Consider the following 24,433-nt stretch of genomic DNA (forward strand, 5'->3'; position numbering starts at 1 on the left):
GGGATTGGGGGTGGGGGGAGTAGCTGCTGCTTCTAGTTTTTTAATTCCACTGTATACACTTCCAAGGCACACCATGGTATTCATGGACATAAGAGTCCTGCTGGATCAGACCAGTGGTGCCATCTAGTCTTGCTTTCTGTGTCACACAGTGGCCAGTCGGTTGCCCTGAAGGATGAACAAACCTTGGCACAGAAGCCACGGCTTTTCTCTGATGCTGCCTCCTAGCACTTGTATTCAGAGATTTGCTGCGTCTTTATGCGGAGGTTCCCTCTAGTCACCATGGCTAGTAGCCATTGGTGGACCTCTCCTCCATTAATCTAATTCCCTCTTTAAAGCCATCTATGTTCATGGCCATCAGTGCTTGCAGCAGTGCGTATATCACATTCTTAATACAGTCCTTAATTGCTTAATCCTCCCTTAACAAATCAGGCATAGCATTCCTAGAGGTTGCTGCTGTGCCTTTGATGAAGAAAGCTGCCCCTCAAAATGTGTTTGGTATATGAATTTATAATAAAGGAGCTTATAATATGAACACTTCATCATAAATTAAATTTAGACAATACATTTTACATGTGATGGGCGTAGCCTTTGGTTTTCATGTGTGCCACCATTCCCCCCCCCCCCTACAGAGTGCTTGGAAGAACTGGGGTGTCTAGTTGAATCATACGGTATGAATGTATGTCAGCCAACTCCGGGCAAAGCTTTAAAGGAAATGGCAGTTCACATTGGTGACAGAGACAACACTGTCAGAAATGCTGCTCTCAACACCATTGTAACGGTTTACAATGTCCATGGGGATCAGGTGTTCAAGCTGATTGGAAATGTAAGTAAAAGGAAATGAAAGGGCATATTTAAAATCCTTAACTGTTTTGATTTAAGTGGAGCACTCACTGTCATGATTATCAGCCACAGCAAACCTGCCTACTGGCTGGAATGAATGAAGAAGTCTATTCAGTGTGTCATTCATTATGTATCATAGCTACTTTGAAAAACCCTGATTAGTTCCAGACTATGAAATCCCAATCCTAGTGGCTTTGAATGGCATGGTACTGCAAAAGCAAGTTCTCACCTGTGTCAAGAAAAATGGTGTCCAAAGAGAACTGTTGAATACCAGTGCCCAAAGGAAAGGAACACCCTCTGAATTGGGTTCACTTTAGTCCATAACAACTATTTGCACTCTTAACAGTGATTTGGGAGTAGTCTTATGTGTGCAGAAGAAACTTGCCTTTCCCTTTCCACAGCAGCCACCTATGTGCCCCCAAAATCATGGAGTGGGAGAGGGGTCACAGGGCTCTTGTAAATGAATATGCCATAGCACAGGAACACAGGTGAGCTAGTCTGCTCTTGCACAAGCACACCAAGACTCAAGCTAAGCTTGCTGCATGTGTGGAAGATGCAGTTTCACCTGATTTCATCTCCTCACTGTGGCCCCTCATGCTGTGACTGAGCCTGTTTGAGTGTCCTGTGACTCTCAGTACTTGATTTGAAGGCGCAAAGGGATTGAGTGTGGGAAGGGGAAGGTTGGAAAGATTTCTTTATATAAGCACTTTCCAGTTATTTATGTCTGTATTGAGGGTATTACTGTACTGAGGATATTTATTTGTTGCTTATTTTATTTTTACTTTATTACTGCATTGTGGGGTGTTTATTTACTGCATGATTAGTCTAAGGCTTATAGCACAAGGAGAAGATGAGAGGATGAGGTTAATTTGGGGAAGTTTGCCAAAAAGATCAGTGTTGTGTCTTTTGAAATGAATCAGTTGCAGGCCATAGGATCAGCTGGTGAAAACTCTGTGACCTTCAGTAAGCAGCAGTCCCAATAATCTAAGTAGTCTTATACAGTGGCTATCTCTTTGGGCTCCTTTTAATCTGTTTTCCAAACTACAGTGTTACCCTCTTAGTAACAGAGAAGATATTGTTGGCATATAATTTCATTACATGCCATACTCTGCCTGATCCTACTTTGTGTTTAAATGAATCATAGCATGCTAAAAGTACACAATGAGTCATTGCAGAATATAGTAACTAGCCTTTGTACTCTTAGTTTAGGGCCGCGTTCATTATGAGTACAAGGTTTAAGTGATCAGGCTCTTACCCTTCCCTCATGAGTGGCTTGGGTACTGAAGATTTTTGGGTTTTCAAGAAGCTGTCATGACATCAGAATCAGATAAATTAACAAAGGGGGGGGTCCCTCATGCCTACAAATCAGGATTCCAAATGGTGGTTTCTTGGGAACTGAAAACCTTCAGTATCAAAGTGGGAGAGACAGCAGTGGAAAGGAGGCCACCACCCTGAGTAACTCAGGCTCGTTTTTGTGAACCAAACCACTGTTGATTTTACACTGAAGGCTCCCCAAGTATTTTACAATAACAGCACAGCTTTGGCATTGTAGCCTTAATTTAAGAGACAAAGTATCACGGCGGGCTAAATCGTTGGTCCTTTTGCACAGCTTTCTGAAAAAGACATGAGCATGTTGGAGGAGCGAATAAAGCGATCTGCGAAGAGGCCAAATGCTGCTTTGGCGAAGCAGGTAGAAGAGAAACCACAGCGCATTCAGAGTGTTAGTGCCAATACAAATATGCTGCGGAAGGGACCAGTTGAAGACATGTCTTCCAAACTCAAGTATGTAATGAGAAAAATGCAATACTTGTCTGACATATTCACAATTAGTGCGAATACCATACCTTGCTATTTCCTTTGCGTATGTGTGTTTTTTTTTAAATCATCAATGTCTGCAAGTGTCACAAACTGTCAACGCATATACTGTAAAGCAAAATGTTTGAACCTTTCTTCATTTGTTTTGTTGTGTCTTTAATGCTTTCTAAATCGTCTTGTGCCTTTTTTCACTGCTTCTCCATGGACAGAATAATGTATCGCACTTATAGGATGTAAGTACTGACTGCTAAATCCTTGGGTGCAAGGCTGTTATGGAATTGTCTTTAATTTTCTCATGCTCTAATTCTAAATGTGCCAGGGAATAAGTTCCACTGACTTAAGTGCAACAGTATCTAATAGGTGTGCTTCTGACGTTTCTCATTTTTATTCCACCCCTTCCTTCAGGGACCTCAGGGTGACATACGTGGTTCTCTCTTCCTGAGTTTTGCTCTCACAACAGTCTCATGAGTCGGTTAGGCTAGTAAACAGAGAGTTGCCCAAACTCACACAGTGAGATTCCTGAGAGAGTGAACCTCACTCTCCCCGTTCCAGTACACTAACTGCAGCACCACACTGGCTCTCAAGTTCTGAGGTCCAGGAAAAACAGTTCAAATTGGATCTATTGGAGTATGGCTTCAAGTTCTATTTCTGTGGGGATATGAATGGCCAGGATCCCACTGTTGAAGGGATTTCTGGTAGTGGAACAGGACTTCCTTGCATTCTCCCTCCCCATAGCTCAAAATGATTCCTGAAATGTTGCTCCTGGGAATCTGGTCATGACACCTACAGCAGGGAGGGGTGGTTGGTGACCCCTTCCCCATACATTAGTGGAAAGTTTCCATGGGATCCAAACTGTTGTGTAACATTGGGGGAAATTGTTACCTTTCTGCTCAGTACCTCTTTGAAATGGTGGTAAGTGACCTGTCTCAGAGCTGTTATGAAGGTAAAACAAAGGTTGCATAGTACTGTGAAAATAAAGGCTATATATATGATAGTAACCTGAGTTACCTATGTTTGGCAGACATTATTTGCATATGCTAAATACTTAAAAACTTAGCTGCACTAAAATCTCTGAGGTTGTGCAGGCCTGCAGCAAACTCACACTACATAAACCATTCAAGTGCCTGATAGCTGCTAGAATGTTTTGGGCACTCTTGTCTTGCATTCTGAATTGATCAGGATCTGTTCTTTGAGAAACCTGTTGTTCACATAAAGAAACTAAGTTATGAATGTGTTCTTGAAACCCCTGCTGAAAACTGCTTATTGTTGTGGCCAGGGCCATTCTAGACCGCCCTCTAAGCAGGAGAGAACTAGCAAAGATGGCCTAATGAATGTGGACCCTGGGGATTAGTGCTTGATGGAACCATATTGACTCTGAAGCCCTTTCCCTCGGAGAAGTGATTTCAATTGTGAAATCAGGGCCATATTACTGTCACGATGGTTTCTCATGGTGCAGGTTCATAAGTTACATATCACCTGCTGCAAGACATACAAGTGTAGAAGGAAACTAGTGGCTCCTTGGCAAAGTTGCTGGGAGTTTTGCATTTCACCAGCACTGGGGATAATTTCTAAAGGGGCTGGGGATAATTTCTGGGGATAATTTCTAAAGTTCTTCAGCTATGTTTGATGAGAGAGATTAAAAACTACCAGTCGATACTAGTGTTTTCATTTTGGATTTTTTCATATAAAATAAATGCACACATAAATAAGTGCAGAAATTTGGGCTTTGCTTAATAGCCAGGAATCATTTGTGGTTACCTCCCCTCCTTCTATTCTGATCAGGGAAAGAGACATTTCTCTTTTCTCCATGAACAGCAGAGCACAGAAGAAGATTGCATTGTTTACCTGTAAAGATAATTAGTGAGCCAGCATAGTGTAGTGGTTAAGAGCGGCAGACTTTAATCTGGAGAACTGGGTTTGATTCCCTGCTCCTCCACATGAAGCCTGCTGGGTGATCTTGGCCAGTCACAGTTCTCTCTCAGAACTCTCTCAGCCCACGGAGGCCGGCAGTGGCAACCAACCTCTGAACGTTCCTTGCCTTGAAAACCGTACGGGGTCGCCATTAGTCAGCTGTGACTTGATGGCGTGTATGCACACAAGCACACAAAGATGACCAATTGCAAACAAAGCCCAGCAGAAAAGAAGAGAAACCCACCCTTCCCTTTTGAAGTTCTTTTGCAGTTCATGGAGAACTCAGGAGAGGGATCTCTTTGTGTGTGTGTGTGGGGGGGGAGAATTTGGCTGAGGGAGGGGAAGGGCAGTTGCCACTGTCAACCTGGCAAGAAGATGGCTTGGAGAACCCTAATAATAATAATAATGTCTGTCTTGGTTTCTGTAGCCAAGCCCGTAATATGAGTGGCCACTCTGAAGCAACACACACAGTTCCACGAGAGTTTCAGCTGGATCTAGATGAAATAGAAAATGATAATGGTACGGTTCGGTGTGAAATGCCAGCACTTGTCCAGCACAAACTGGATGATATCTTGGAACCCGTTTTGATCCCTGAACCCAAGTGAGTAGAGTTAACTAGGAGGGCAACACTTTTGGGCTGTTGTGAGTGTACATATGTTCATTTAGGTATTTCAGACTTTTCTTCCTCCTATAAGTAGAAGCCAGGTTTTTAGCTCCTATGGTAGCGGGGAAAGACATTTAAATGATCCAATATTATTAGCTGTTACCCAAATTGGCATACACATGAGGGCCCGTAATGTGCAAAGCATCCCATTGCTATCACAGAGCAAACATGTATTTTGGGTACTTTAATATTCTTAGAATCTTAACGCTTTGTATACCAAAGTCCAGATTTAGACCAACACTCGAAAGAATGAGGGGGGATAAGTTTTTTAAACAGAAAAGGTTTTTATTTACTAAACAGGAAAGAAATTAACTGAGCAATATTGTCAAGCAAAATTGAACTACAGAAAGGGAAATGCACAGAAATAGATACAAAACCTTTCCCTAGAAAAGAACTAACAGCCTACTGGGGAAGGAATCTTGAAAGGGGAAAACAAGACATACAAGCCTGAACTCAGAGAGAAGGTGGGGAGGATTGTCCTCAACAGCAAATGGACGGAGCAGTGGAATAAAGCGCAGCAAAGCGGGTACATGGAGTGAAGGAGCAGGAGACCAACTGTGAAGTTGGGGTAATTGGATGAGTCCAAAAGCTGGGGCAGAGGGGTAACTCTTCATATCCTTTTGCTGAGGTGCTACTGGACTCTTGCTCTTTTCTACTGCTAGTGACAGACTAACATGGCTACCCGTGATGATCTATTGCCATTTGATATGAGTTTACTTCAGGCTCCTTCTATCAACCTTAGGCCCACACTGAAGTGTACACGTGCAAAATGGGGGAACAGGCCGCACCAAAAAGGGGGTCCCCAGGGGGTGAGGCTCTTGGGGGCATCACAGGCTACATCTCAAACCAGAATGATTTTCTAAATTCTGCTTCTTACGGTTTCTGCACCTCACGTAATACCAAAACAAACAATAAAACAATAAAAGCGTTAAACTGATATCTAAAAGCTAGCAAAACTACTAGTCAATAACAATCAGTTTATAGTCTTGCAGCTCCATACTTCACCAGTTGAGCAATCTTTCTAGGCAGTTCCACATGAATCTAATCTCTGTGTGGACAGAACATGAGTAACCGTGAACAGACATTGGTTTCCCAAGAAATAATGGAGCTGTCATTATGTACCACAGATTAGACCGGAATATTCTATTATTTTTATGAATCTGTTTGAACTCCCAATCCTTGAGTTGTACATTTGGTCTGATCTATAGTATACGCTAGTTTTGCCACAAATTACTGATCTGCTGTACTTTGTAAAAAGTAGGGATAAGACTTTGATCTGAAAGAGGGTAGGGATAAAAGTAGGGATAAGACTTTGATCTGAAAGAGGGTGATTTTTCGCCGCCTAAGTGATCCTAATATTTCAGTTTGATTCCAAGGCAGTAGACAAATGTATATTGAAGCGGCTGCCTCTAGAAGAGCACTAACGCCTTTTTCCTCCTACCATCCAGGATCCGTGCTGTGTCTCCACACTTTGATGATATGCACAGTAACACAGCATCCACCATCAACTTTGTTATCTCCCAGGTAGCCAGCGGTGATATCAATACAAGCATCCAAGCTCTAGCTCAGGTGAGTGGAGGTACATATGGTTGGTAAGTACGTAACAGTGATGAGGGCCAGCAAGGGGCTTGCGAGAGTGATGAGTTGCACATCAGGTGGCGCTGAAGTGTCAGGTGACATAAGCGTCACTCATAACCTCCCTGATGACACCACCAAGTGCACAGGGGCCATCTGACTCGCTGCTCTCCACATGGAAAGTAGGAGGATGTTAACTGCTAGCAAAAGAAAAATATCTTTTTTTTCCATGTAGACGTCTCGTTTTTCTCCTTTTCCCCCATCTCGCCCAGCAACATACATGGAAAGCACATTGGAGGCTCTTTCCTAGGAGAAGAGACTCCTTTCCTTTTGAGGGTACAGCTTAGTGCAGGGGTGTCAAAGTCATCTGTTACGAGGGCTGGATATGACATAAGTGTCACTTGGTCAGGCCAGGCCATGCCTTGCCAGCCCAGATCGAGAGCAGGGAGGTGGGGTGGTTGCTTTGGCTGGCGAGCCCGCAGTGGGCTTACGAGTCCATATTGGGACTGGGGGAGGTGACTGCCTTGGCTGGTGAGCTCGCAGTGGGCTTGCCTGACCAGCTCAGGGCTGGGGGGGGGGCTGCCTTGGCTGCCTTGGCGCAGGCCAGATAAGAGCTCTCAAGGGGCCGGATCTGGCCCCTGGGCCGTATGTTTGACACCCCTGGCTTAGTGCTTTAGATCTTCAGATTAGTTTATTTACTCCTTGTTTACTGTTGTCCTTTTAGTGATGTTTCAGAATATTAGCTTTAAAAGACCTAGCCCCCTCCCTATCTCATCTTGCCATTTATGTTTTTTGTTCATTTATTGAAGCTGTTTTTATTTTTCTGTTTGGTACTTGGAAGATTTTTGACATTGACTCAAATGAACTTCCTGCTCAGGAACAAGGTATCAAACCCCAGTTGGTATAATGCTCCCTGCTCTTCCCAATAGGGAAAGAGCTAAATCCAGCTGGCATTGTGTACTTGTAAAGATGGTTGATAGCCAGGTTACCAAGAAGACAAGTTTTCCCAATATCTGGCAACTTTGTTCCAAGCTAATAAAACATTAGAGTAATGACATTGTGTAACACATAATAGAAATGTAAAGATAAAAGGTACTAGAAAATCTCGGAACAACTTCCTAAATCATTTGGCTTCCATTCAGTCACCTTTTTCTTATTTGAAATACCACCCCAAGGCAAGAGGTGGTGTCATGCAATCACTTTCCTGCCAGTCGAAAGTTGTTTTGAAAAGTCAGACTCCCACTGAGGTGGTCACATACTGTCACATTTTATAATCAGTGAGAAAGGCGGTCTATAAGCAAACAATTTAACTAATAATAAGCTTTTATTTATATCCTGCCCTCCCCCAGTAAAGCCAGGCTCAGGGCGGCTCGCATCATAAATTAAATACAGTACATAATACCATGTGTTATAATTGTGTAGCAACTTTTATGAATGAAGAAAATGAAATACGGAATCACCAATGGGCTCTCAATTAACACTCTGTACAGCAACTGCTGTCATTTACATATGCCAAGATATTGCATCTAATGAGCTTACCATATAGAAAATGTAATAATGCGACTACTGGGATGGAAGTTAGAACTGTGTTTTCTGTGGAAATGTAGTCATGCCAACATTATAAATGTTCTGTTTGTAAGAAAATAACTGTTTGGGGTTTTGTCTGCAGATTGATGAAGTCTTGAGACAAGAGGATAAAGCAGAAGCTATGTCTGGCCACATTGACCAGTTTTTAATAGCTACGTTCATGCAACTGAGACTCATTTATAATACACACATGGCTGATGAGAAACTGGACAAGGATGAAATAGTCAAGTTGTACAGTTGCATAATTGGAAACATGATTTCGGTAAGGCTCTTGATGTGAGCAAAGGCTTAACCAGTGGAATTGACAGTCTAATTCATTTTGCATTAATTTAGCTTTTTATGACAAGTTTGAGCCTTTCTATGTGTTAAAAATGCCTCTAACACTCCTGCACTGCAACTCTTTTAAGTGCTTAGATATTATAATTCACATACTAGAGATGTAATACAAAAACAGCAATAAAGAAAGTATTTAAAGGATTATATTCAATATACCAGTTCATAAATATGTACACCCTCATAATGCAAAAATAGATAAGGACAAAATACAAATGATAGAAATGCTCATTAAAATGGCAAAACGCACATTCAATATAACATTCGATATGCAGTGACTGAACTGACTGGAGGAGAAACCATCCTGGACTTAATGCCCAGTGGTGCTGCCCAGGACCTAGTGCAAGATGTGGAGGTTGTTGGACCAGTTAGAAAGAGATCATAATGACATCAGATTTAATTTACATGTGCCAGGGAACTTCAACATGGCCATACTTTCAAGAAGTTGAAAGGAACATCCAGAAGGTCAAATCTCTTGAAAAGGCTTGAGGGTTACTCAAAACTAGAGCCTCAGAGTGTATACCACAGGTCAGGAAAGGTAGTACAAAGTCTAAGAGTTCACCAACATGGCCAACAAGCAAGGTGAGGGAAGGTATTAGAGTGAAAAAGGCTTCCTTCAGAAACAGGCTTACCCAAATGAGGCAAACAAAAACCAACACAAACTTGCACAAAAGAAATACAGACAGACCATTAGGGATGCAAAGAAGGATTTTGAGGAACTAAAAGCATAAAGACCAAGAATAAAGAATTCTTTAAATACATTAGGAGCCGGAAACCCGGCTAAGGAAGCAGTTGGACCATTGGATGACAATGGAATTAAAGTACTGAATAATGATAAGGCGATTGCTGAAAAGCTAAATAAATTCTTCTTATCTGTCTACACTGCTGAAGATATAAGGCAAATACCTGTTCCTGAATGGATGTTTTCAGGAGGGGAGAGTATGTGGAGTTTAGGCAGTGACAAGAGAGAAATTTCTAAAATTTACAGATAAATTGCAAACTTAACAAATTACCAAGACCAGATGGTATCAATCCGAGAGTTCTTCAAGAATTCAAATATGAAATTACTGATCTTCTAACCAAGATAAGCAACAAGTCCCTAAGATCAGACTGGAGAGTGGCCAATGTAACTCGAAGTTTTAAAAAAGGATCAGAGGGATCTAGGAAATTACAAGCCGGTTAGCTTAACGTCTTTTCCGGGTAAATTGGTGGAAAACATTATTAAAGATAAAATTGTCAGACATATAGACGGACAAGTCCTGCTGAATAAAAACCAACATGGTGACTACAAAGGTAAGTCCTGTCTCACTAATCTTCTGAAGTTCTTTGAAAATGTCAGTAAACGTGGATAGGAATGAGCTGGTAGACATTGTTTATTTGGACTTCTGAAAGGTTTTTGACGAAGTCTATAAAGGCTGCTGAGCAAACTCAGAGTCATGGGATAGAACAGGGATGGGGAACGTTGCCCCCGAGGATATTTTTAATGGCCCTTGGGAGCTCCAGGGCCCAGCCGCAGAGGCGCAGCATAGTGCGGTCCTCCCCGAAGGTGTTCCTGGGGCCGCAGCGCCCTTTGGACCTCCTCTTGTCGACTGTTGGTCAGAGGGGGAGGGACGCTTCCTGCAAGGCTGCCCCCTACAGTTGCAGCATGCAGGAATGCAGCGGTACACTGTAAGCCCCTCTCACCACCTGTCAAGCGGCGAGGGGGTGGGAGAGGCCGGCGGCTCCCGGTGGCGGAACGTGTGCGCGGGAGCCGATTGGGCTTGGAGGGCCTTTTGTGAACTTGGGGTGAGAGGGCGTGGAGGCTGGGGCCTGGTCGCGCGGGGTTGTGTGTGTGGGGGGGAGGCGGGGAGCCTGGGGCCCTGTTGCGTGGGGCCGGCGGGTGTGTGTGTGGGAGGAAGGCTTTTCTCTCTTGCTCTTTTTCTGTCACTCTTTCTCCTTTCTCCCCCTCTCTCCCTCGTCTCTTTCTTTGTCTGTCTCCTGTCCTTTTCTCCCCCTCAATTTCTCTGTTTTCCTTCCTTCCTCACTTCCTTCCCTGAGGATCGGCTGCGGACTGCGCCCCCCTGGCGCCTCGTTTGCTCGGGGCCCACCGCTGGCTGCCCTCCTGCCGGGGAGGGAGGGGGAGCAGGGGTGCCCTCCAGGTCTTCTCTGCGTGGCCTCCCCTGTGGTTGCCAACCTCGTTTCAAAACTTTCTTCAGCTCCAAAAAATGTTGTTAAATGTTTTCCAAGCAACCATAGGCTTTAACGTCATATGAGAAGGGTAGCCAGTTGTCCATTCGACCGTCAGCTGTGAAATAAGCTCCCCATTTTTCCTTCCACTTACCGCTTACATGAAGACATATGCACTCAGGAATTCCACAGACACATTCTCTAGGTAGGCTTGATAAATTCAGAGGATGTTATCACGATCCCCCTCCTGAATATGTAGTATTGTGACATGTATGTGATTTTCTTGCTTATTTCACAGCTGACTGTCAAATGGACAACTGGCTACCCTTCTCATATGATGTTAAAGCCTATAGTTGCTTGGAAAACGTTTAAAAATTTTTTTGGGAGCTGAAGAAAGTTTTGAAACGTGCTTCAACGACTAGCCACACGTTCTCTCCTTGTTTTGTTTATCTTGGACCTTGCTGTATTTATTGTATTTCGGACTACCTCGAATCATTATCTATAAATTAGGGACGGGAGGTTCCCGCCCACTCTGAGGTTTTTATGTTCAGTTGTTGTAATTTCATTTGTATGGTTTTTGAGATTTGCTCTTATTATGTTTATTTTGTACAGCTTGCATGAAGTAATGCTTGCATTGATTATATTTTTCATGGTTAAATTCCAGTGTGGTGCTGAATTTTTTGAGCGTCCGTGCCGCCACTCTCTTCAACTACGTTAATTCCGGCACAGGTGTTTCTTATTATTGTAACCTTCAGGTGGTGGCTGGAGACCTGGCAACCCTAGCCTCTCCCTCTCCCCCCCCCCCCCCGTGCCGGGAGATCTACACCTGGTTATGGCCCCCGAATGATGTTATAAATGAGCAAATGGCCCTTGGCAGGAAAAAGGTTCCCCGCCCCTGGGATAGAAGGACAAGTCCTTTTAGGGATTGGAAATTGACTAAAAAACAGGAAGCCAAGAGTAGGAATAAATGTTCAGTTCTCACAGTGGACAGATGTGAGCAGCGGGGTCCCTCAAAGGATCTGAATTGGGACCGGTGCATTTCAACTTGTTCATAAGTGATCTGGAATTAGGGTTGAGTAGTGAGGTGGCCAGGTGTGCAGGTGACTCTAAATTATTTAGGGTGGTTAAGACAAAAACAAATCTCACAAGGATTCTTCAAACTGGGGAAATGGGCATTAAAGTGGCAAATGAGATTCAATATGAGCAAGTGTAAAGGGATGCACATTGGGGCAAATAATCCCAACTTCACATATATAGTGATGGGATGTGAGCTGGCAGAAATAGACAAAGAAAGGGCCTTGGGGTGGTGGTGCATACCTCCATGAAAATGTCGACCTAGTGTGTGGCTGCTGTGAAAAAGGCAAATTCCATGCTGGCCATAATTACAACAGGAATAGAGAATAAAACTGCTGCTATCATACTGCTCTTATACAAATCTGTGGTGAGACCACACTTGTAATATTCTGAACAGTTCTTGTCACTGCACCTGAAAAAGGATATTATAGAGCTTGAGAAGGTGCAGAGAAGAGCAACCAAAATGATCAGGGGGCTAGAGCAGCTGTCCTGTGAAGATTGATTAAAACGCTTAGGCTGTTTAGCCTAGAAAAAAGGCGAGTAAGAGGAGACATGATAGAGGTTTATAAAAGAGGTCACTACATGGTGGGCTGCTCCTCTTGGGAGGGGGTATCATAACTATTGAGCGAACATTTTCCTATCCCTTGTGGGAGTTGCAGTGGAACTGTCTGCTGGGGCTGTTCCATGGGGCTCCAATCCTGCAAGGCGATAGGCATCATTTGTATTTGGTCAGCAGTAATATAGGCCACAGTAGGGTGTCTGGTAGTCACTCAGAACTGCAGTTTTACTTTCTTTGCCCCTCACCTGTGGAGTGTGTGTGTGTGTGAGTGGCAGCATTTTATCATGCTGACAGCATGTTACTGAGGTGCCAGCCCTTTGGCCCCAGCACCATGCGTACTTATTGCTAATTGCAGTTGTGGGAGTCTGGATTATTGGGATGAAACAGTAGGTTCAAGGAGGCAGAGGGAGATGGTTGCAGAAGTCCCAGTTTGAGCTAGATGTCTTCCACCCTTACCTGTGTAGGGCAGGTTGTCCTTGCACCTCTTCCCTTTGGAGAGTGTAGTGGAGTCTCCTCTTTGGTATTGGTGCTAGGATGGAGTAGCTGTAAGCGTTGTAAGCAGTATTAGTACAAACAACCAAGGGAGAGAGCAAACACTGTGGTTTCAGTTGGCTAAGTACCTGTTAGGTGCTGTTCCCACTATCAAAGCATGCCAGAGTGATAAAGTTCTATGCTTCTTGCCCTATCATTAGAGCTATGCATGTTCTGGGGCAGGAAAGTTATGTAGTGCAATGTGGGGGGGCTGTGATTGTCTACTGCAGGAGGTATACAATTGGCTGTGGGATACATTGGCATTCCAGTACTGTGCAAGCACTTGGACAGGGAGGGTGGTTTGTGGAGGCACCTCTCCCCCCCACCCGAAAGGGCCTCAGTGGGCTGTGTCAGGTTTTTCAGTGGCATAGCTTTATACAATCATAACAAATAGGCCGGGAGCTGGATAGGCTTTCGGAGCCAACTGAGTCCACCTCCATCCATGGCCTGCCCCAGCTGGCATAGCTGTTACACCCGTGTACTCCGTGGCATTTTATACAACTCCTTCCTATATCATAAGGATGGCCAGCTGAGGCACAACTAATTATATATTTTATGCGGCAGCCTTATGAAATACTAACCATATTGCTGAAACAGTTTGCTTGTTTCCTTCAAGCAGAAAAACATGTTCTCAAGTTGTATAAGTAGAAATAGGCCACACCTGAATATTTCAGTTGTATTCTATATATAACCGCTCCACCTGTGTTTGAGTACATGTGCTTCTTAGTTAAAGCCATTACTGGTAGATGACATCACTTATTTATGAAGCCTTATCATTTCATAGGATCAGTTTTCAAATCTTAGAACTGGGTAAGAATGGCCACTGAGAAACGGACTTGAGCACGTTTTAGTTCTGGGATATTTAGGTTGCCCATTCAGATGTATGGGTGTGGTTTGATTTATCATTTTTTGTTTCATTCTACAACCTCCATTATTGAAAACCCTCATGAGAACTGCATCTGCATTGATTACACCACACCTACTTTTAAATAAACACATTCTGCATATTCTCTGACTTATAAAGCACAACTAGCAAATGTGCTGGGTTGTAATAACTGCATCAACAAGTCACAGCACCAACCTTAAGCATCATCTTTTAAAACTATGACGATCCAGGCTTGGCCTCAGAAATATGAAATAAATTATGTACATAGAGGATACTATGCTTCCTTTACAAATACCTTTAGGTTCATTATAATGGATTGTGGTCATTAAATAATATTGTCAAATACTGGGGTATAACTATAATAAAACAGAACTGTCTGCAGTTAATGGGCGAATACGCATGGTCGCTTTATCCTCCTTTAATCCCTGTTTTAGCCAGGATCGAACGCGCATTAGGTGAAACACACGCAATCGATCCAGGCGGAACCCTGGATGAAACAGGGATTAAAGGAGGATAAAGCAACCATGCGTTTTCGCCCAATGTTTCACATCTCACCCAGGTGTTTGTGGTACTATTATAAGACCATATTGAAAAGCTGATGAACGCTTGGTGCCAAGCTTTCTGGATGTTGGGTATCAGATAAACCAATTTCTCCTCCAGCCCCAAGTTTTCAGTTAAGGTGCATTCTCTACCCCACAGCCTGCTTGAATTTGCTCCCTGTTGGATTTTTTAATTATTATATTTACCATTTTCCTTCAATCTGTTGGATTTAACTGCTGGTTATAGCAGTTATGTGGTTTTATCTGGTTTCACATTTTGCTGTATGATATTGTTTTATCTTGTGTGGAAACTGCCTCAGGAGCACTGTGCTAGGAGTTCAAGGCATAGATTGAAAGCAATTGAGTTGTGTAGGCTGGAAAAATAGTTTTAAGGGGGGTTTGTATATAACTGGGCTGGAGAAGAAAGGATGGGGCGTTCATAATATACCACTATACCACTGTTTGTTTTTTGGCATCTCAAGTACTTTGGATAACTCTATGGTTCTGGTGAGAAAGCAATTTGTACCAATAAAATTTCTCCCATGGGCAGACAAAAAACGAAGAAGCAAAGGTATAGTTGTATAATAAATTGATTCTCCCAAGAAGATAATTTGCTGAGGTAAAATAGGATTTGTTTATATTACCTCTAGCATCTGCAATTCAAGAATAAAACCTTTAATTTTAATCTTGGTGAATTTTCATTGTGGGATTGATGTGATCTGTTCATATATAAACATTGCATGGTGAATAACACTTTGATTTCCGTTGGACGAGAGAGAGAAATGCAGGATATTAAGCAGCTTTTCATAATTCTTGAGAAAAAGGCTTCAGTGAGACATGTGAATTGGGGTATTTGATACCCCCCAGTCAGTAGGATATAACTTTTTACATTACCTTAGGGCTTAGGTAACAAGAAATGATAGCACCAGCTAGACAAAACGATCTCACTCAACGGTGGCTAATTACTCACCCAACCCTTTGACAGCATGGTATTCTACTTCATTGTAGTAGCCAGTGAAATGATTGCCAGTTCAGCTTTCCTGAACAATTATTGATAGCTATAAGAGGAATAGTAGAAAGAGGATTTTGAAAATGGAGTTTGGAATATATGATCTAAACTGTCATGGCTTATCTCACAGAGACTCATATGTAACTGTTAAATTTAATTTGCAGCTGTTCCAGATTGAAAGTTTGGCCAGGGAGGCCTCTGCAGGAGTGCTGAAGGACTTGATGCATGGTCTTATTACCTTAATGCTGGATTCGAGGGTTGAAGACCTAGAGGAAGGCCAGCAGGTTATCAGATCTGTCAACCTCTTGGTGGTAAAAGTTCTGGAGAAATCTGACCAAACCAACATACTGAGGTAAATGCTGATATCAAATGTCTGACAAGTCCTTCTGGTCATCACTGCAAACTTTAGCAGAATACTGAATATTTGCTACACCTTTAGCATATGATGTTGATCTTCCTTGCATTACTTAAGTACTGTCTCTCCAGGCCTTCCTTCAGGACAGACTTGTTGATCCCTGCTATATTTGGGTTAGCTCTGTAAATTAGATAGGCTTATATGAAAATCTGCAAGCTAATACTGAAGTGGTCTGCCTGAAATGATCAACTAAGTTTGCTGTATCAATATATCTGATTGTCAACCCAACCAAATCTGAAGATTTTTGAATCTGGAGAGTGGAGCTGTGAATGGACAAGACAGATCTTTCTACAAACCTGAAAAATGCCCCAGGCTTGCAGTAAACTCTGAAATCTATAAGGAGGTGGGAATACAAAATGATAAAAGAAGCACCTGTAGCTTTAAGAAACATGCCCTCAGTGGCTGTTGTTAGGCAACCACAACAGTGTTGCCAGAATTCAAGGCTTGGTTTCTGTCAGTAAAAGGTAGAGGGGTAGAGCTCTTTCCTGGGCTGTTTCATTTGAAGGAAGACTCATCTGGGCCACCCCTGGCAGCAACCACCAGGCAACTTGATACCTCCCGACTTGCATGACTCGCCTAGTCCTGACTGCTTGCTGTTGTTCAACAGCAGTCACCACATGAAAGCCAGCACAGTGTAGTGGTTATAATTTCAGACTAGGATCTGGGAAACCCAAATTCAGATCCCCTCTCTGCCATGGAAGCTCACTGGGTGACCTTGAGCCCGTGGCACGCACTCAACCTAATCTACTTCATAGGGTTGTTGTGAGGATAAAGTGGAAGAGATGAGGAAGTAGTGTAGGGAGGGGGATATGAGAGAAAATGAGGTGTCCTAATCAAGTCCTTGCAAGTTCCCCACCACGTACTTGGACTTGGTTCAGTGGATAGCGCTGCTTGGCCAGACTTTTCCCAGGAGACGCTTCCAGGATGGGAAAGAAGAGAAAACTGAAGACCAGGGTAGGAGGGAGCTAGAGATAGGATGGCTGGTGGGTGGAAAGGACAAAGGGAAGGAGAAGAGGATATGGGGGAGGATGAGATGCCCCTTAAAGGCCTTTCAGATCTCCCCGCTTGTTGTCTTAAAATTCCAACTGATAATGTGCAAAGTATTGCATAGTATTGTGAAAGAAGCTGAATTGGCTGTGGCCCAAACAGTTCTGTTTTGTATAGTGTATCTGTGGAGTTTGTCTAGTTAATGCTGCTGTACTTGTTCCCTGCAGTGCCCTGCTTGTTCTGCTCCAGGACAGTCTTCTAGCAACAGCAAGCTCTCCCAAGTTCTCAGAACTTGTAATGAAGGTGAGTATGCATACTACGTCTTATTTTGTCTGTGGCTTTCTTTAAATTTTCTGCTACAGTGAGTGAGAAGATGTTCTATGTTTCTACGATAGACTGGATAAAAATCCACTGACATACTTCGCATAATAGTCCCGTTAACAGTTCTGTGCTGGTGAAATGTGAGCGGACACTGTACCAAGGCAGTCTAGGCTCTTTGAACAAGAGAATGTAACTGCTGGCTACATTGGCACGTTTCAATATATAAGTACCACAGTGCAGTAGCCTGTTATGGGCAGCTTTGTTTTGCTGAACAAATAGAATCATTAGACTTTTCAATCTGAATGGCTCTTTTATAGAGAAGGGCAGTGCAGTATGAATATATATCGGTTTGCTCAGAAATGTTAATTTTATACTAAAAAAACAAGTTCAGCATTGACAGTCCCAGATTTGGAGAAGGACCTGGTTTGGCTTAAATAGTTTATTTTATAAACATTCCCTTCCCTCCCGTTCAGTGTTTATGGAGGATGGTGAGGCTTCTTCCTGAAACTATCAACACCATCAATCTGGACCGAATTATGTTGGACATCCACATTTTTATGAAGGTATTTCCAAAGGAGAAGCTGAAGCAGTGCAAGAGCGAATTTCCCATACGGACACTAAAGACCTTGATTCACACCTTGTGCAAGCTGAAAGGACCCAAGGTGAGAGCACATACTTCCCCTCCGCAACACATACACCCTGTTGCCTCTCTATGATATTTAAGATTTCTTTCTAAAGGTTGACACCCTGTCTCTTAGATCCTAGATCATCTGACAATGATTGATAACAAGAATGAGTCTGAATTGGAGGCTCACTTGTGCAGAGTGATGAAGCACTCCCTGGACCAAACTGGAAGTAAAACAGATAAAGGCACAGAAAAAGGAGCTTCTCGGATAGTAAGTAATATTTATTTAATGTAATGAGAGAATGGGCCCCAGATGTAAAGTAGATTTTTTAAATTAAGTGTTTATTTTCCAATTATATAAAACACATAACACCAAAATGAAAAACACATACAATACATTATAATACACACACCTAAACTAAAAAAACGCAGTTTTTTTCTGGGTAAGCATATACAATTTTACTCATCTCCATGCATTGCTAATCTCCATGCATTAGTTTGAATCCAAAATTTGTTCATGCAGCTGTTCCTTGTTGACCCCCCTCTCTGTGCTGGTGGAGATTGCGTAGATGAGAGAGACAACTACATACAACAGTGTGAGAAAGAAAATAATTGAATTAAAGGTGACAGCTGAAGGAAAGGGCTGCTTAATTGCTTGTGCTACGTCTACACAGGGATGAGTCTTGTGGACTCAGTACAATTGCAAATGCGGAGGCTTTTGCAGTGGCAGTGGAGCATCCAAACTGGGTGACTCTTGGGTTTTCACACCCCATTCTCTTGTACCTGCCATCCCCACCCTCTTGGAGAGCTTTTTAAAAATCATTATTTAAAAAAAAAAACTGGCAAAAAGCCTTCCAGCTGCAGCATTGGCCAGGAAATAGCAGGTGTGAGGGAACGTGTAGGGGAAATGGTGACAGTGGGGATAGCGATGTTCAGAAATCCACACTTTCCCATCCAGAAACGGGTAGATCAAACCAGGTTCCAGAGACATCAAAGGAAAGAAGGGAAACTGTGAGAATGGATGGAAAGGGAATAGGAGGCTCATAGCATTGTGTTGATGCTCCAAAAAGCTCCACTGAAATTTGAAAGCCAGGTGAGAGCAAATGGTCTGTGTGGAAGCAGCAGTCAACCAGAGCTTCAAGAGTAAGGGTCTAACGCATTAAAGAGCTTTTGTATATGTTTCTACAAGGCAGCCTGGTGAGCCTGCAGTGTTACTGCACAGATTCTCCTTTTGGCATTCCAATTCAGAGAAGTACTTAGGGACATAACACTCTGTTTGTAATAAATCATTATACACTGGTAAGGTTCATATTCATACCAGGTAAATTTAAATTTTAACATCATCTCTACTAATTTGACTAGCATACTATTTTAATTTAGTTTACCGGGTGTTGTTGTAACTGTTCTGGACTTAAATTGTGGAAGGTCTGAAGGATGTTTCCTTCCAACAGTACTCCTGGAAATGCTTCTGCTGCTTAAATTTCCATCCTTCTGAGGGGTACATGTGTGTTCATCTGTCTCCAATTTTTGTTTTATAGGATGAAAAGTCACCAAAGGCCAAAGTGAATGATATTTTAGCAGAGATTTTTAAGAAAATTGGCTCTAAAGAGAACACTAAAGAGGTAAGAGCCTTTATACCAGGTGATGGTGGAGTGGGAGATGGTGGTAAATATATATATTCTTTCCTATGTCAGAATGTCCATCAGTGAACTTCAGACATTTTGGTTCTATCTTCATAGAAATCAAGTGTCCTGAAAGACCGAAGATGCTTTGTTTTTGGCAGGCAACCAGTTTGTCCTTGCTTGCTGGGTTCCCATATGCGGGACTGCACATAGATGGAGAAATCACATTGTTGCTTGAAGATGTCGTCTCAAGGAGAAGGGGGATGAGCTTCAGCTCATTGGCGAGACCTTTAGACTGTCCTGAAACTTCCTCTGTGCAGACCTATGTGTTTATGTGTACACATGATCACATATGCCCATTTTAGATGACTCAGGAACTTTTCTTTGTACAGGGCCTCGCAGAGTTATATGAATACAAAAAGAAGTATTCTGATGCAGACATTGAACCCTTCCTCAAGAACTCTTCACAGTTCTTCCAGAGCTATGTGGAAAGAGGGCTACGGCTGATTGAACTGGAAAGGGAGGGCAAAGGGCGCATTCCTTCTTCTACAGGTAACTTCACAGCAATGTGATGGCTTGGACTTCAGAGGGGTGCCCTGTAGCTGCTCTGATGCAGCCTTTTCAGACTTTCTTCAGCTTAGCAGTGACTGCAGTAATAGCAAGACAGTTCTTAGGTAAGGGGTCATATTGGTGTTCTGAAATGCAAGACATGAAATAATGTTATGGAATAGCTGCAAACTATTCTCTCAGAGCTACAAAATGGTAATAGAGGAAGTTGTTCATTGATTGACAGATTGCATGCAAGAGAGGACCATCCGTGCTTTTGTTCTAACAGGGCAAACTGTATCCATGGCAGGAAATAGCCTTAAGTGGTGAGGATGGTGCTCAGAGAACAATGGATGATTGGCTGGTCAGTCTGAGTAGCAAAATTTAAACTTTTTTTTTTAAAGATAGATCAGGATTAGTTAGTAGAACATAATTACTTGTATAAATGGTTATTTAAGAAAGTAAAATATACTCTTAATTAGTTATTTTTGCAATTGAGCATTTACTTATTGGGAAAATAATTGGATTGTCAAATAACCTGTTTCTGTGTTGGTTAAATGATGCAATTGTCTGGTGCAGCTTTGATCCATATATGAGGTTTTCACTTCCTATTGAGCCAAATAGTTTATCACAAATTAACTTTGTAGGAGAGGACTGTATATTTCAAAGTTATAATTTTTATGGCAGTATTCCCAAGCAAGTTTGTATTGTAGGTTCGTTTTAAATGGGATTTCCCAGCAGCAGATTTCCCAAATTATATTCATTTTGTAATCTCAACAATAGACTTAAAGATGGTATAGTAATATGAGGAGACTGCCTGCGTATTAACCTAATAAAAGATAATGCCCTAGATTCTACTTTATCATGGAAGCCATCAATTTGTACTTCTGCTCTAAAGTAAGAATAGGAACTTGTAGATCTCCACAAGTATATCTGTGAGCTTCAGAAGCAATCTGGGGTTCACAGTTTTCAAGACAGGCAATATTTTTTTCATTTTAATCTCATCCTTCCTTTAAGAAAATCAGGGTCATATTCATGGTTCTCTCCTCACCCACATTTTATCCTTTCACATTTTATCCTTGCAACAGCCCTATGACATAGTTTAGACAAAAAAAACCTGGCCCAAGAATATCCAGTTAATTTCATGTCAAGCAAAAATTTGAACCTGGGTTTCCCCAACCCTAGTTGAAGGCGCTAGCAATTATACGCTAGCTCTCAATTTCTCCGGTTACATGTAGGGTTGCCAGCAGACTTGAAGAAAAATACCTGTCCCCTCTTCACCTGCCCCTAAGCACTCTGTCCACCCTGCACCAGAGAGGAATGAAGAAACAGAGGCATGAGTGGGCAGGGGGAGGGGCGAGTAGCAGTGGGAGAAAGGAAAGGCAGATGCCTGCACAGCCTGATTGGGGGGGGGACGGGCAGGCTGCCCCCCATTGCTGCATTTAAATGGCCCTCTTGAGGAATGTGGAAAGTGACAACAACTGCTCCTCCTCTTCCAATTTCCAGAAATTTTGAAGCCACAAGGGAAAAAAACAGGATTTTTTCCACAGCAAGATGGGGATTCTAACCTGGGTCTCCCAGATCAGACTCTGAAGCTCTAACTGCTACACTACACTGGCTTTCATAAGGTAGCTGCTGTTGAAGAGTAGCAAGAAGCCAGGCCTAGCTGAGTCATGGAAGTTGGGTGGTATCAGGTCACCCAGAAGTTGCTGCCAAGCCTAGGGCTGCAAACCTCCAGGTGGGACCTGGAGATCTTCCAGAATTACAACTGAACTTCAGATGATGGAGATCTGTCACCCTGGAGAAAATAACTGCTTTGGAGGGTGGGCTCTATGCAGTTATATCCAGCTGTCCTCTTCCCTCCCCAAACCCTGGCCTCCTCAGACTCCACACCAAAAATCTCCAGGAATTTCCCAACCTGGAGCTGGCAATCCTAGCCAGGTCTGACCTCAATGAGTCCTCCCTCAAAAGCTAAAATAGGCCTGGAAAGGGCCCTGCTCCCTCCCCCTGCCTTTTACTGACAGAACCAAGCCTGGAATCTGTGTTTGCCTAGCAGTGGCCACTGAGAGAACCCATTGTTTAAAGCTACAGAAACTTCTTTTATCATGTTGGGTTTTTTAAACCCACCATTGTATTTTTTTTAATTTCAGAATTTTCTGCAAACCTGGGCATTTTTCAGGTTTGTAGAAAGATCTGTCTTGCCCGGTCACCTCTCCAGACTCTGGATTTCAGTATCCTCAGATTTGGGTGACTTTGCTATTCCTATGGATACTGTGGACATGTAACCAAAAATATATTCTTGAAAATGATGTATATCTAAATTGTGGCAATTAATATGCCATAATTAATTCCATGATAACACATTATTTAAAAGTACAGTCTTTCATTGTTAGGAAGTTTGACTTAATATCCAAATATGCTGGTAATCCTACCATTTGTGACTCTATAAAAGTTTCTTTTCAAATAATACTTTGTTTTGTTTACTACAAAATTTACTTTCTACCTTCAATGTTTGTTTTTCCTACCTCTCAGATGGCAAAATATTTGCTATGGTAGCATAGGGTGAGCAGGTTGTAACTCTTTTTCAAGAAGTTTCATAAATATGCCAAATAGTACAATTTTACATGCCAGTTATGAATTATGCATTTGATGTTGTTAAACTAGTAAAAGGTTTAGGTTTGGTTGGACAATTGAAATATATTTTTATTTTCCCCCAAATTTCTTTTTTCTGAAAAGAATTTTTTTTGCCTTGGCTTTTAAATGTTCCAGAAATTTCACAGCTGTAGTTACTCACCAGGTGATGTTATTTACCTCCATACCACGACATGCTTCAATTGCCTACTTTCCACACATTTAGTCTCTACAACAGGACAAGACATCTCTCGAGGCCTGATGGGAGCCTTAATTACAGGGAAGCGAGGAAAGCACAGCATAAATAAGAGGTCACTGGTGCTTTCTTGCACCATTTCTATATAGTCTGTGAAGTGGTTCTCATTCACAGTGATCTCTTCATGAGAAGTTTCTGTTGAAAGCAAGTAGACTACAAAAGTACAGCAGATGAAAATAGAATTGCTGCAATTCTACATGTCTACGGTAGTAGACATGTAACTGCAATTAAATGCAAACTTGTGTAAAGACCTTTCTATTAACAAGGGTCTGTTCTGACATCCCAGGTGGCATGGGAGTCACTGCTGCATTATGATTCCTTCCCATACTACTAGGGTCATGTCAGAAGCCAAAGGGCATGTGGGAGGGGTTCCTGCCCTATGTCTTCCTGAAACTGGAGCAGTGCCAGTGGGGGAAGCAACCATTCGCCTCACATGGTCTGGGTCTGGGACTTCTATCATTAACTTAGTGGTGTGGGAAGAGCCACACCGGAGTGGTTCCTGTGTTAACTCGGGTAATGTCAGAACAGACCTGAAGAAACACTGCAACCATTTGGTGTCTGCTTAGATTAAAGCTATTGTATTTTCTTTTTCCAGGGGTTTCTCCACAGATGGAGGTATCGTGTATCCCTGCTCCCACCAATACAGTATCTTCATCAATAGGAAATTCAAATGGTGAAGAGGTGGGGCCTTCTGTCTACCTGGAAAGGCTAAAAATCCTCAGGCAGCGATGCGGCCTTGACAATGCGAAGGTATTATTGCAAGTGTGACAGCGTGTTAGCGGGCTCTCCAATCCTTCTGTGCTGGCTGCTGCTTCCTCCTGGCATGTTTGCTTTTGGTATAGAGGCCTTTACTCTTGCTTGTAGACTACTTGCTTTCGTTAGACTGAAAGCCACTTCTGATCTTATACAGAAGTGGGAAAGGAGGAAACGCAAGTGACCAATGACTTGCGCTGATGCTTTTCGTGCTTCCCCTGTAGCGCTCCTGTTAACTAACTTTTCCTAGTGTGACTTACTGATCTCTCCTCCTATGAAATTCATGAGCCTCAGCTGATGATCGCAGATCTTACTACTTTCCCTGCTTCTAAACATCTCATCAACTGGCACTTGGAGAGGGGGGCCAGTGGGGTGACCCTGCCTCCAACCAGTGACTGAGTTGTGTCAAGGCTCTCAAACTTACTGCAGTGGATTGTTTCATTAGTACACAAAGATTCTCAGAGTGCTGTATTTGGGCAGGGGGGGAATAGTGGGCAATGTGTGTACAGTGGCTAAAAAACAATCAGATCTTCCATCTCTCTGAAGTTAGTAAACAAACACAAAAACACGGCTGTGGTAATGGGGTAGATGCTGCATTGTAGGTCTGCCTGTAGGGGAGTCCCTGGTTTCCAGTCAGTATACTCTGGACCAGTGGCAAGAGCAATTTGTTCCCTTACTTCAAATTCTGAATGCTGTTTAATCTGAAATTTCATGATGTGGTCACCATTGAGTATTTAAAATATGAAAGTAGAAGCATGCAGAAAGCTGTTACCGGTTGTACGGGATGA

The 24,433-nt window shown here is 42.6% G+C and overlaps 1 protein-coding gene and 1 non-coding gene across 5 annotated transcripts in view; both read left to right on the forward strand.

Moving 5' to 3' along the window:
* Positions 1–24,433, forward strand: part of CKAP5 (cytoskeleton associated protein 5) — an 83,496-nt gene that overhangs the window by 57,793 nt on the left and 1,270 nt on the right. For 2 of the 4 annotated variants that reach the window (XM_056851212.1, XM_056851213.1), the window contains 13 exons: positions 630–823; positions 2,450–2,622; positions 2,865–2,888; positions 4,994–5,167; positions 6,679–6,799; positions 8,475–8,654; positions 15,654–15,841; positions 17,119–17,194; positions 17,686–17,874; positions 17,971–18,108; positions 19,376–19,459; positions 19,852–20,011; positions 23,488–23,642. In XM_056851212.1, coding sequence (XP_056707190.1) covers positions 630–823; positions 2,450–2,622; positions 2,865–2,888; positions 4,994–5,167; positions 6,679–6,799; positions 8,475–8,654; positions 15,654–15,841; positions 17,119–17,194; positions 17,686–17,874; positions 17,971–18,108; positions 19,376–19,459; positions 19,852–20,011; positions 23,488–23,642 — 1,856 coding nt within the window. The remainder of the gene's footprint in view (positions 1–629; positions 824–2,449; positions 2,623–2,864; positions 2,889–4,993; positions 5,168–6,678; positions 6,800–8,474; positions 8,655–15,653; positions 15,842–17,118; positions 17,195–17,685; positions 17,875–17,970; positions 18,109–19,375; positions 19,460–19,851; positions 20,012–23,487; positions 23,643–24,433) is intronic. The other 2 variants (XM_056851215.1, XM_056851214.1) reach the window with 2 other exon arrangements.
* On the forward strand, positions 6,860–6,971 carry LOC130479852 (small nucleolar RNA SNORD67). The gene has a single exon (XR_008933398.1). It is a non-coding gene; the product is annotated as a small nucleolar RNA SNORD67 (small nucleolar RNA).

This window comes from Euleptes europaea, chromosome 6 (assembly GCF_029931775.1).
Source record: "Euleptes europaea isolate rEulEur1 chromosome 6, rEulEur1.hap1, whole genome shotgun sequence".
NCBI lineage: Eukaryota > Metazoa > Chordata > Lepidosauria > Squamata > Sphaerodactylidae > Euleptes > Euleptes europaea.